Genomic DNA, 13,323 nt, shown 5'->3' with positions numbered 1-13,323 from the left:
ACTAGACCCCACAGCTGCTCAATTGTAGTCAGTTGTACTCCATTTCCTTATTGACCACTTTCTTCTCCTCTATGAACTTGCTCCTGTGAAAGTGGTTCCTAGCACTCTTCCTCCCCAGCCCCATACCCGGTGCCATATGCTCTCTGCCTGCCAAGTAATCAATCACATGTTCTTTCTGCAGGTGCAAAGTTCCCCATTAAGTGGACGGCCCCTGAAGCAGCCCTGTACGGGAGGTTCACGATCAAGTCTGACGTATGGTCTTTCGGAATCTTACTCACAGAGCTGGTCACCAAAGGAAGAGTGCCATACCCAGGTAAGGGCGGGACCTGGCAGCAATGGGCCTCCGATTGGATGCTGTCTCAGCACCATCTGGGGACACTTCTCAGTTTGCCTTCTAAGCCCCATCCTCAGCTTTCTGCTGTGCACAAGTTTAAAGAACACGAACAGGTATTTAGCCATGGGAAAGCAGAACTGGGAGCCACCATGGACATCATGCAGGCAAGCAGCTACCATGCATTGTATGCCAGGAGTCATGTGAACAGCAGCTAGTATGAGGTTTCAGTCCACCCCAGTGCATGGAATCTCTCCTCTCTCAGTAGGAGTGTGCATCGTGGCTCCAGGAGCAGAAATGTGGCTGGCAGAAACTCAACCCAAATCGAGTTTGCAGACACTTCCAGGAAAGAGATGTGCTTTTTGATTACACCGTAGCATTGACCCATGGAGTGAACCTGGCGGGAAAATGCCGGGACCTGTTCTCTCTGCAGGCCCCAGCTCCAGATGGCCATAGAGAGCAGAGGCACATGCGAAACACAGTTTAGAGGCCACTCACTGCCCTGTGCTGAGCAGTCAAAATATGCCCTAGAAAAACAAGTGCAACATAAAGAAATTAGAGATTCTTAGGCCCTGGAATTTTTCAGGATTGTCAGATTCATGCTTTTCAAAGAAACCACAGATTTAGGTTTTCCACACTTAAATTCATTAATTTCGACAGATGGTGACATAAAGGACACTCATGCCATTTCACCTCCACGCTTTAGTGGTTATATTACAGCACATGGACAGTCTGCTTTCTGAAATGTTAAGGACATATTTTTCAGTTACTGTTGAGTGAAGAAAGAACATAGCTCCCCCTCATTCCCTGCCTAAGAAAGGAGCTTAAAAAAAAAAAAATAGCCAAGATAGAAACGATAGTGGAGATTAATGAGGAATTGAGGTCTTTTGCAAATCCTGGGTTTGTAATTCTATCTTTGCAGTCAGAGGAGACAGCGAGGGCAGATTAATTTGTAATCCCTTTGTTCGTTTTTATGATTATTTCTGGTAATTTTCAGAGAATGCAGAGAAGCAAAGAGGATCTCTTTTCAGGTTGGCGTGGCCTTGAGACTCCTAGGAGGGCCAGGCTGGCACAGAGACAAAATGGACAAATTTCCGTGTCTCTGAAGCGCCAGCCCTGGGCCTTTCGAGATGCAGGTGGAAGTCCGTTCTCCTGCTGCGGGGGCGGCTCCTCCCAGCATGCACCAGTGGGCAGGCTCTCCAAGAGAGCCAAGCAGTATGCAAGAAAGGGCTGCCCGAGAGGGGCCTGGAGCACAGCAGGGGCGTTTTTGAGTTGCTTCTCAAGGGGGAAAATGTGCAGGTCTTGGGATTTTGAAGATAAAAGGCATCTTTTTTTTTCTTTTTTTTTTTTTTTTTGGCCTGAATTTTGAACCAATTTCTCCCTGAATCCCCCAGGTTTACGGTTGGCCAGTGTGTTGAATGCAGTGAAGGGGAAAAGGTTAATGTTGTTTTGCATTTCGTAAAGGCTTTCCTTTCAGTGATACAAAGCCGCTTTTTGTTTCTCAGGGTTGCACACAGAAACCCAGACAAAGGCGCAGGGGCTGGGGCCTCAGGGAAGGCAGGCAGGTGTGTGCTTCTAGGGAGAGTCTTTTACCAAGTTTGGTTCTAGCATAAAGAAAACGGCCTTATTTTAGAACTCAGACTAGGGTTCATTCATTCAGCAGAGCGTCGGTGAGTGTGAACTGCACCGGGCATCTTACTCTACCTAGGAAATGAGTACAAATAAGACATTTCACACTCTTCAGGAAACTGATTAAAGCCTTCCTGGAGTGAGGCACTGTTCTGGTTGCCTGGGATAGAACAATGAGCAAATAAACAAATGTAGTCCCAGCACTCATGGAATTTACAGTCAGATAGATACAAGATGCATCAAATCCAGGAAGACATCAGTCTTTCCTGCTACTTATCTATTATTAGAGGAAATGATCCTCAAGGAGTGGATTACTTGGATTTACTCCCTGTGGGCCTCGAATCTTAATTCTGATAGTGGGGTCAGGGGCACCTGATTCAGGTATCTACAGAGGGACCTTTCCCTCAGAATCCTGTGAGGGTGGCAAAGGAGTTTGAAACGAGAACTGTGTACCTTATTATGCATAGTTCTGTACTCTGAGCAGCTGCTGACGTGCGGAAGGCTTGGAGAGTCTGTGAGGGTAAGAGGACAGGTTCTGTCTGGGAAGCTTCATGGAGAAGGAAGCAAGTAGGGTCTCCTTCTCAAGTCAAGGAAGAGGGAAGAAGGTTCCAGACAAGGACCAGCATGCGGGAAGGCAGCAAAGCCTGGGACAACGGTGCTTGTTCAAGGAGCTGCAGGAATAAGGAATTTGAGGGCCATGACGTGAAGCCTGGAAGTGCGGCTGGAAAGGCCCGTGGCGAGGGCCTCACGTGCTACCACGGGGAGGCTCTGGGGCCTGGCTGGTCGGCAGCAGTGGCCAGGGGAGTTTTGTCAGCAGGCGAGTGGCCTGAGCTGCCCCTCGCCCACAAACAGCCACAGAAGAGTGTTCCCAGGCCCATTCCTAGCCATGGGTGCTTCTTGGGTGTTTTTCTTGTTGTTGTTTTTTAACGTAGTTATAATCCTATTTAAGTGGACTTCTGTATCTTACAGTAAACTCTTCTTGAGGGAGAGGCTTTTACAGAGGAATTCCAATTACAGGATTATTACCTTAATGAAGGATAACAGTTCCTAAGGCACAGCATCATTAAGCTTCATCCAGATGTCACTGTGCAAGGAAGGACCTTCCTGTCCACATCCTCGGTGTTGGCGTGGCCGAGTCAATGTGTGCCAAGGCATGGCTTCTCTGCCGCACCGAAACCTCGTGTCTGTCGGTGGTACCCGAGGATAGAGTCCCGGTGCCTGTCCCTCGTGCCGACATCGCAATGTAGAAATTTTGCAGTTGGCTACGGTGTATTTTTAAGCAATTCCTTTTGCAAGAACGGTAGGTGGCGGTATTTTCCTGAATTCTTTCACACCTGAGAATGACCTTCTGTCACCTTCACACAGAGAAAAGGTACTTTGGCTGCACGGCGAGGATGAGGTCAAGGGAGGGGAGATGACTTCTCTGTGGGCTCATAAAGCTTGCCAGGCATATTTGCCCAGCACGAGAGAAGTTCCAGAAGGGAGAATCAGAGAAGAAGCTTAGAATGGAGTATGTGAGGTGTGACCCCATGAAGAGCAGAAGGGTTGAGGAGACAATGAAACATGGGCCACCTGGTCGGTTAGCTGGTTCTGAAAAAGGAATGGATTAAAAGGACAATCTCAAACTGAATGACAGCCTTGGAGCCAAAGAAAAAAATACGGAAGTGTGACGCTGAGATTAACAGGGAGGTAGCGGACAGGAGTCGCACACACCACCCTCCCCGACAAAGGTTGCTTCCGAGATTTGCCACAGAGATGCACACGGTTGCAAAGAACCACTCAGTTTTACAGGTTCCCTGGGAGCAGCCTGACCTGAACGCATTCTAGGCCCAGCAGTATAACTTGCTTTTCTGTGAGCCAAGGTGCAGAACCATTCTTTGCGTCAAGATTAGAATGGATTTTGTACTGATGGGGTTGTTTATGTGAGAAATGAAAACACGCACGTAAAAGGAGTTTTCTGGGGTTGATGCATAAAATCAGAGTTCCGCATTTTAAGCCGTCATGTCACCTTCAAAACCTCCCTCACCTCCTCCTTTTCCTCTTTGCCTCCACTGCCCTGTGTCAGGCTGTCATCCACTCTGCAGTGACCTCTTCGTGGGACTTCCGCTTCAGTTTCTCCTCCCCTCCACCCATTCTGTCACTGTCGCCACCAGGTTGTTATCCTAGAAAACAGAGACCCGGTTATCTTACTCTCCCAGTTAAAAATGTCTGTGGCTTCCCTTCACCTTCCAGAGAAACTCCAGAAGACTTAGCTTTGCATAGTCCTTAATAACCCTTTCCTTGAGGGGGAAAAAAAAATCTCCCGGAGTCATTCCACATGCTCCACATGCTTAATATTTATTGAGCACCTACTGTATGCCAGGAACTGTTCACACACCAGGAGTACAGCACTCAGCCTACAGACAGAAACTGGTGCCCTCACGAGTGTTTATTCTTCTTGGAAGAGACAGACAATGAACCAAGATAATAAGCTGACTATGTTTGGTATTGGCTGGGTGGTAATAAGTATGGAGAAAAAGAAAGCGGGGAAGGGGGTGGAGGGTGGCATCTGAGGAAAGGCCTGGAAAGAAGCAAGGCTAGCCAGGTAGCTGTGTGGCAGGGAGTCTTTCTTCAGAGGATCCCAGAGACAGCGAGGCCCTGAAAACAGGAGGCCAGTGCGGCTGGAGCTGAAGGAACAGGAGGTCTGAGGAGGCCCCCAGGTAGATCAGATGGGGCCTTCCTAGGTGCTTAGTAGGACTTTAACTTTCACCGTTAGTGAGATGGGGAGTCACTGAAGGGCTTGAGCAGGAGTGACGTGATCTGACGTGAGTTCTCTCTCGCCACCCCCAGCCCTTCCCTCTGACCTGTGAGTCGCTCTCTCGGCTTCACTGCCTGCCTCAGAATCCTTCAAAGCCCAGCCCAGCCATCACCTCCTCCGTGTAGCTTTCTTCGTGTCCATACCAAGTGGCTCGCCCCTTGTGCTCACTTCCGTGATACCTGGTACATCTCTGTCAAAGTTCCTGACCGTGTGTCTGTATTTCACAGCAGCTCTGAGCGGCCAAGGGACAGGAGCTCCTTTATATGTTGCCAGTGTTCAGCAGTGTCTCCCCATAGTAGACTCTCAATAAGTGTAAGCATGTGGAGCGATGGATGAATGGATTGATTGATCGATGGATAGATGGCTGGATGTATCAATGGATGGATTGATGGACGGATAGTTGGGATAGCAAAAAAAAACCCAAAAAACAGATTATGCCTATGAGGTTTTTGAAACAAGATTTTTTAGTTTGGCTGAGAACCTTTAAAGCCTTCAACTCTATTCCATCATCTCCACACGTAAATATAGCATGTATTGTCCCAGCCATGAGATAATCTCTGTCCTCAGAGTTGTTCTGGGAAATGGACACTGTGGTCAGTTGAAACACCATGTTCCACCCTGTTCTAGGCAGAATGTTCTGGCCATCCTGTGCCCTGGCTCTCAACTGAACACCTGCTTTGTGACTTAGGCAGGATCTAGCAAAGCAGGATCATTTTCTTAAGCACATCACATTTGTCCATGCATTTGAAGCACTTTCAAATCTTTTAAATAAGTGACAGCTGCCTGGCTTTCATGAATATATCCAGTCACCTGACAATGGCTTGAAGAGGCAAAGGAAATTAGTGAAACTAGAAGTCACCTTCCTTAGAGAATTAGAAATCCTGCCCTTCTCCTCCCTCTGCCCCACTCAGATGCCCTGAATCGTAGACATACATTCCTCTGGGTTCAGCAGCCCATTTTCATCACCTGCACTCTTACTATTCCTGCTGTGCTCAGCATGCCGACAGAGCAGATTTTTCTTGGGGTAGGAAGTGATTAGACTTTCCAGCAGGAAAATGGGAAGCAGAATGAAAACTGTCAGCCAGGGGTGCTTTGCCCTCTGCCCTCTCCACGCCCATCCACAGCCCCCAGGGCTTCTCCTTTCAGCTCATGACGTTCCCCCAGAAAGGGAATCCTGCCTGGATGCCCAGGAGTCATGTTGCCACCTATCCTTACAAGATCTCTCTCAGCCAGTGTGGCTGGCAAGGGAAGAAAGGAGGGGAGGAAAATGCAGGTGGAGAGGGCAGCCAGAGAGGAACTTTCCATTCCTGAGCCCTGCATTCTGCTGCCCTTCATTTCAGCTGTGTTTCCATGGCCTTCCCAATGGACACCCTCACCCCCTTCCTCACTTCTTTTCTGGAACAAAAGAGTTCTCCTCAGCACTGCATGATCAACTTTAAAATTGTGTATCATGGCACCTGAGTAGCTGTCACTTCTGTATTTACTAATATAGCAGACTTAATAAAAACAGCTGCCCTGGGCGCCTGGGGAACTTAGTCCGTTAAGCGCCCGACTTCAGCTCAGGTCATGATCTCAGGTTCATTGAATGTAAGTCCCACGTTGGGCTCTCTGCTGTCAGCGTGGAGCTCACTTCAGATCCTCTTTCCCCCTGTCTCTCTCTGCCTCTCCCCCGCTTGTGCTTGCTGTCTCTCTCTCTCTCTCTCTCTCTCTGCCTCAAAAATAAACATTTTTTAAAAATTAAATAAATAAATAAATAATAAAAGCAGCTGCCCTGAGGGTATCTGGTAAAAATGGGGCAAGAGAAACAAAACCACTCATTATTGTGCCTTCTCAATGTCACTCCTTTATTTTCATTTTGCTCTTTGATCAACATCTGTCTGCCCTAAATTTGTACTTTGATCCTTCACCAGACCTGACGTGACACATCCTGATTGTCGCCCAGTAAGACAACTAGAGCACGTGACGGTCTGGTAGCACAGGCTCGTGCTGAGCAAGCACCATTTAGCATAGCTCTCCTTCCCCTGGCATTAGCACTGCTCAACAGACACAGACGAGTAAACAGAAGGAGATTTTTACAGGGTTTATGCAGAGAAGCAAGGGGGAGCCTCTGACGAAAGCCTTATGCACAATAGAGCATAATGTCCTTTGAATGAAAAGCTCAGTTTGCAAAAGTAATCTTGATGTCTGATAACCTAACATCATGCCCATTGTTAAAGTGCTTAATTTTTCCATGGCACAAAAATCCAGGTTCCTGCAACCCATGGTCAAATCCAGATGCAGCCTTGATCCGGTAACAGCGAAAATCCGTGATGGTGCAGAGCCGGCCCCTCCGAGATCCATATTAGGAGGCTGCACAAACGGGAAGCCGTAAAGCAAAACCCTCTTCTGTCATAGAAGACCATTTTTTGTCTCTTTTTCAAACAGCTAAGAGCACAGTTGACAAATGTTGACAATTTTGTTGACAAATGAAGAAACTGAGCCCGGGGGAGGTCAGGTCATCTGCTGAGAGACCCCGTGAGAGGATACAGAGTCAGAAGTAGTGCAGCGGCTCTGCCAGTGAAAATGAGGGTTGGTTTTTTTTTCCTTCTCTAAAGAACCTAAAAGAAAAGAAGGAAGGGAGGCTCTACTGAGTTAATATGTAGCTTAGAGGAGAAGAATAGGAAAGTTTAAAAGAAGAGGAGGGAGAAAGACAACAAAGAGCAAAGGAAAAGAAAACACACACACACACACACACACACACACAGGAAAATCGATAGTGAGAGTTGGAAGCTTGACCCTAATTCGGAAATCAGGAGGAAGCCAGCAAAATGATTTAGAAAGGACAATCTAGTCCTAACAACAGGAAGTGAGTACAGTCCACTTGGCTGGAGAGTCTCAGCTGTAGTGCTTTGGGCAGACCGACTGGAAACAATGCTCTCTCCCTGACCAAGTCCGGGCAAGCCCGAAATCCGTGGTGACAGGAAGCCCGGCGGAGGATCTGGGGAAGAGGAGTCTGAAAGCAAACCCTGGGACAGCCAGCAGGCCCCACAGGTTTCCGTGGACTGAGGACCATTAAGCAGTACTCTGTGAGGGTGGCCATGACAGTGGCCCATTTTCCCTCGCCGTGAGAGGACAGGGGCCGCACGGCGAGGTCAGAAGAGGACGGGGTTGAGGCCCCAGCCCCTAGGTCCTCCTCCGATGTGGAGGTTGGGAAGCAGGGCACACACCCAGCTTTGCTTTGTAAATATGACACCTCCCACAGTCAGCCACGACTGGTGGTGGAGACCACCCTCCCACTGAAAAGGGTCTGTATTGCAGCCCCTACCAGGAAACGCGGAGGCCCAAACTGTTGATGACCGCATTTCCCTAAAACATGCCCGTATGCCATGTTTTAAAGCTTCTGTCTTTTCTCTTTCTCTGCTAGCATTCTCCCCACTGAAAGGGGAGAAAAAAGAAAAACAAATTCTTGAAATGATTTTTCAAAATTATTCTTATTGCTGAGGAAACTATTCTTTTCAATATGAACCCCCTTAATCCGGCAGTTGTTTGTAGAGTAAAAACTAGCCTAAGCCTTGCTTGGCGGGCAAGCTCTCGATTGTGCAGGGTTGTGAAGGTGCTGTCCGCAGGTCAGCCGTGTGGGCTCTGGCTTACGGACGGTTGGAAAAGAGCCGATCCCGCTCACGCTGTCGTCACCAGCCGGTGTATTGTCTTGTTTCCCGCTTTTCTGGCAAAGCTGTCATTGGTATGTTTCGCTTTGGCCCAGTGTGTGGAATTGGTTACATATGGTCCCTGCGCTCTGAGAGGCCCAGGGAGAGGAGGCATGAGAAGAGAAGAAAGAGGAGGAGCGAGACAAGGAGCAGGCACGTGACTGCCGGCATGGGCCTGCTGGTGGCCTACGTGGGTCCCCTGGCTACAGCCGCCCAGGAAGCAGGCTGCCTCGGGGGATGCTACAGGTATAGGGTCAAGTTATTCTTTTTTTTTTTTTTTTTTTAATTTTTTTTTTTTAACGTTTATTTATTTTTGAGACAGAGAGAGACAGAGCATGAACGGGGGAGGGGCAGAGAGAGAGGGAGACACAGAACCGGAAGCAGGCTCCAGGCTCTGAGCCATCAGCCCAGAGCCCGACGCGGGGCTCGAACTCACGGACCGCGAGATCGTGACCTGAGCTGATGTCAGATGCTTAACCGACTGAGCCACCCAGGCGCCCCAGGTCAAGTTATTCTATCTGCTGTGTCTGGGACTTGGGCAGAGCGCTGGAAAAATAGGCCTGACCCAAGTGGCCAATTAAACTTTCCATTGGCAGAGATTGGATTAAGAGTTTAAAGAAATACATGAAATCTTTCCATTTGAGTAGTTTGTTTTTTAATGAAATGAAACATTTACTGACCTAAACCCCACAGAGCAATTGGAGAATGATTAATTAAACTCTGTGGTGCCATTTTGGACAGTCTCGATGCCAGAATAAAGCATTAGAAGGCGTTTGGGGGCGGGGGGGGGGGGGGGGGAACCATCTCCCGAAGGGGCCTGTCAGGCCTTCTGACGTTCAGACCTTCTGCCTGTCTTTCCTCCCAGTTCCTACAGGCTCCTGGCAGGGGCAGAGACAAGGGGGCATTTCTGCAGGTTTGGGTCATATGGCTTCTGAGAGATTATGAAACCAAGGACCGTAGTAAAACACAGAGCAGAGGCTTTAGAGAATGCCAGTCCTCACAAGAGATTACCCTCTCTCCCTCGCCTTTCTGGCCTGGGATGTACTTGTTCTTGCTGCCACCGCTCGGGCCAGAGGCTCCCAGCCACAGCTCTCGGGCCCATATGTGCTTCAGAGTCAGACTTTTTTTTTTTTTTTTTAAAGAACATGCATACAGTGCATGGATCATTCATTATATAACATCCCAGGAGAGTCTGAAGCAGAAGTCCGTACTCAAATACATTCTTATTTCTATAGCAGTGTGTATGAATCAACAAAAATAGTAAATAGCCTCAGGTTTTATGGCCAGAATGAGGTCAGTTCAGATCAGTTTTGCTGCCAAGTGAATTACCAGCACTTCTGGTTTGCAGATCCTGTGGGATTTAGGGACAGTGGATAAGGAAATGCTGTCCCCTGCCCCTCACTCCATTTGTCCAGAGGTCTGCAGGACGTTCTCCTGGCAGCATCATGTTTTTCCCCTTGCTTCCAGCTCCTCACCCCATCCCGAGTTTTCAAAATGAGTTTTCAGCAGTTGGAGGAGGATTTAAGCTAATTAGCCACAGAGCTGACCAAACACCCAACTGAAGAGGGCATCTGTGAAATCAGGCATGGCATGGAGGCAGGGGGCCCACATTGGTTCATTAAACCTCTCGCACTAAACGGGGCATCACTCCCAAAACATGAGCAAGGTTATGCGAGAAGAATTAAATTGAAGGCCTATTTCAACACAGCAGGAATAATATATGGATTTTATCACAAGAAGTTACAGTGGCAGAGAATAAGAAAGCATCCTAAAAGGGCTTGTACAGGCATGTGACTGACGGGGCCATGGCTGGCGGCCACAGGATAAACCCAGGTCCAAAAGTAACAACAAAACAAGAAGAATGGCAACAGACCCCAGAAGTCAGGACAAGGTTACGCCCTGGGCCCAGCTCCTCCAGAATTAAAGGAAACTGCTTCGTGTATATGCTGTGGTCTTCTCGTTGTATCCCTGAGATAGGGGGAAAAAAATCTCAGTTTCTGCATGGCTTGAAACCATATTTTGTTTAAAACAAACAAACAAACAAACCAGGTCAGAGGTTGGAAAGGATTCCAAATTAGACCTGGGGCCAAGGGAGCAGCCAAAACATACAAGTGCTTGGCAGGCGATGGCAGAATGCGATATGGCAGGAAAAGGAAGGAGAACTAGAGGATAGTGTCTGGCAGTGATTGGAGTAGGGTCAGGGCGCTCCCCTCACCCCACGTATGGTATTTCCTGCTCTTGTCAGGAAGGCCAACGTGCAGGGAGGCTGCATCCTCCAGAAGGGTTAGCAGTCTCCCCGACTGTCTCCTGTTTGTGCAGCCTGAGCTCGCAACATTAGGCAGTTCCCCCAGAGGGTCACAGAGGTCTCAAATGATAGATGGCCTGTCCAAGGTCATCAGTAAACACAGCCCCCGGAGGCGCCCTGTCTCCCCCTGAAAGTCACCAAACCCCAGGGCACCTCGGGGTCGCTGGGCCAGATGGTACCCAGCCTTGCCGACATGATGGCAGATCTCAGCTGGGGGTGCGGGCTGGGGGGGCAGGGGGGGCACCAGAAGCTTGCCCGGGCACAAGCAAAACGAATTTATGAAGTTCGTAAGTGGAGCTTCTAGATGCTGTCAACATGGACAGTGTATGTTTCATTCCATGGATTTCTGTTTCTTTGCCTGCTTCATTCATATTTTTTTATCAGTTTCACAGAATTGTGATTTACAAACAATAGAATTCAACCATTTTGGGAGCACAATGAGTTTTGACAAACATGAACTAGTCACACCGCTGCGTATGAGATCTAGAACAGGAGTTGGCAGGTTATGGTCTGTGGGCCAAATCCAACTCCCACCTGTTTTTTCTTTCGTGTGTCTTTAAAGGGCTATTAAGAAAAATAATCTGCGGCAGAGATCGTATGCAGCCCACTAAGCCTCAAACATTTGCTATCTGGCCTTTACAGCTGTTGATTGCTGAGCCCTGAAACTGAAGGTTCCCATCACCCCTCAGTGTGCCCTGCAGCCCCTGTACAGACGTTCCCCTCCCCTTACCCCTGGCGACCACTGATCTGCTTTCTGTCACTGTAGCTTTGCTTTTACTAGAACTTCACAGAAACGGAATCATACGGCATGTTGCCTTTTGTGTCTGGCTCCTTTCACTCACAATGCTTTTGAGATTCATCGGTAGCAGTTGCCCATTTCCTGTTTATTTCTGAATGGAGCAGTGCCCCTTGAACCACGTGCAGGCTCAAGGTAGAAGGAAGGGGAGCGGCAGGGCCCACACTCACTGCCTTGTCTTGCAGGCATGAACAACCGGGAGGTGCTGGAGCAGGTGGAGCGCGGCTACAGGATGCCCTGTCCGCAGGACTGCCCCATCTCTCTCCACGAGCTCATGATCCACTGCTGGAAAAAGGACCCGGAGGAGCGGCCCACTTTCGAGTACTTGCAGGGCTTCCTGGAAGACTACTTCACCGCCACAGAGCCCCAGTACCAGCCTGGTGAAAACCTGTGAGACCTGGGTCTGCAGAGAGAGGCCTTATCCAAGAGGCTTCCCCGCCCCCTCCCCATTAGCTTTCAGTTCCGTAGCCGGCTGCTGCTCGAGCAGCGAGAGCCGTCCTGGATCAGATTGCATGTGACTCTGAAGCTGACGAACTTCCATGGCCCTCATTAATGACACTTGTCCCCAAATCCGAACCTCCTCTGTGAAGCATACGAGACAGAACCTTGTTATTTCTCAGACTTTGGAAAATGCATTGTATTGATGTTATGTAAAAGGCCAAACCTCTGTTCAGTGTAAATAGTTACTCCAGTGCCAACAATCCTAGTGCTTTCCTTTTTTTAAAATGCAAATCCTATGTGATTTTAACTGTCTTCACCTGATTCAACTAAAAAAAAAAAAGTATTATTTTCCAAAAGTGGCCTCTTTGTCTAAAACAATAAAATTTTTTTTCATGTTTTAACAAAAACCAATCAGGACAGGTGTTTGTTTTTTTTTTTTCTTTTTTATAAATATGAATATATATATAATATATCTGTCCCTGTACATACACCACGTGGGTGCTAATGTGGAGACCATGGCCAACCCAGGCCATAAAGCCTCGGGACCCAGAGTGAGGATTTTACTGCCAAGTCTGCATAAAAGCCCTGGTATTACTCTGCACACCAGTGGCATCCTTTTTGGCTTTTGCAAAGCATGATCCTTTTTTTTTTTTTTTAATTTAGATTGCACTTTTTTGGTTCATGATTGTACCTGTAGATGGCTGTTACTTTGATTCTTTTCAAAAGCAGCTCCAGAGCTGGATTCACAAGTTCTGTTTCCAGTATTTGCTTTGACTTAACTGCAATTTGGTCTTGAAACCTAAAAGCGTGTTTAAGCAAGCCAGCGGCCAATACCACCAGGGGAACTGGAAGGTGGAGAACCACACATACTTCTTGTACAAAAATATGAATGCTGAAATGTTTCAAACTTTTTTTTTTTATTTAATAAACCTTGTAACCACATTTAAATGGTCTAAAACCCATAGCGTTATAGTCTTGGCAACCTGCTAAACTTTCTCATGCAACTAAAACTTGGGGGGCGGGGGGGTTGTACATTTCCCATTGTAAAATGAGTGTTTTAAACATCCTGTACTGCTAATGAAATGACTTTCTATATGTCCGAGAAGTCTCCAGTGGAATAACTATGCACTACTTTACATTTCATGGGGATGCACCAAAAAAAAGAAAAAAAAAAAAGAAAGAGAAAGGAAAAAAAGGGAAAAAAAAAAAAAAGTACTACATTTTTAGTTGCTGTTTGTACCAACCTTGAATTACATGTTTAACAACAAATCAAAAAACCTATTTCTATTAAGTTTTTAATACTGGGTAGCAACTCTGAAATCTTAATTCCTTTTTTTG

At 47.6% G+C, this 13,323-nt stretch overlaps 1 protein-coding gene across 7 annotated transcripts in view; it reads left to right on the top strand.

Moving 5' to 3' along the window:
• Positions 1-12,927, top strand: part of FYN (FYN proto-oncogene, Src family tyrosine kinase) — a 214,327-nt gene extending 201,400 nt beyond the window's left edge. For all 7 annotated transcript variants that reach the window (XM_045499308.1, XM_045499307.1, XM_045499314.1 and 4 more), the window contains 2 exons: positions 182-313; positions 11,730-12,927. In XM_045499308.1, the coding sequence (XP_045355264.1) occupies positions 182-313; positions 11,730-11,938 (341 nt within the window). In that variant the 3' untranslated portion in view covers positions 11,939-12,927. The remainder of the gene's footprint in view (positions 1-181; positions 314-11,729) is intronic.
• Positions 12,928-13,323: the final 396 nt, after the last annotated feature.

This window comes from Leopardus geoffroyi, chromosome B2, assembly GCF_018350155.1.
Source record: "Leopardus geoffroyi isolate Oge1 chromosome B2, O.geoffroyi_Oge1_pat1.0, whole genome shotgun sequence".
NCBI classification, from domain to species: domain Eukaryota; kingdom Metazoa; phylum Chordata; class Mammalia; order Carnivora; family Felidae; genus Leopardus; species Leopardus geoffroyi.
The sequence above is the reverse complement of the archived record's forward strand: the minus strand, read 5'-3'. Positions and strand labels throughout refer to the sequence as shown.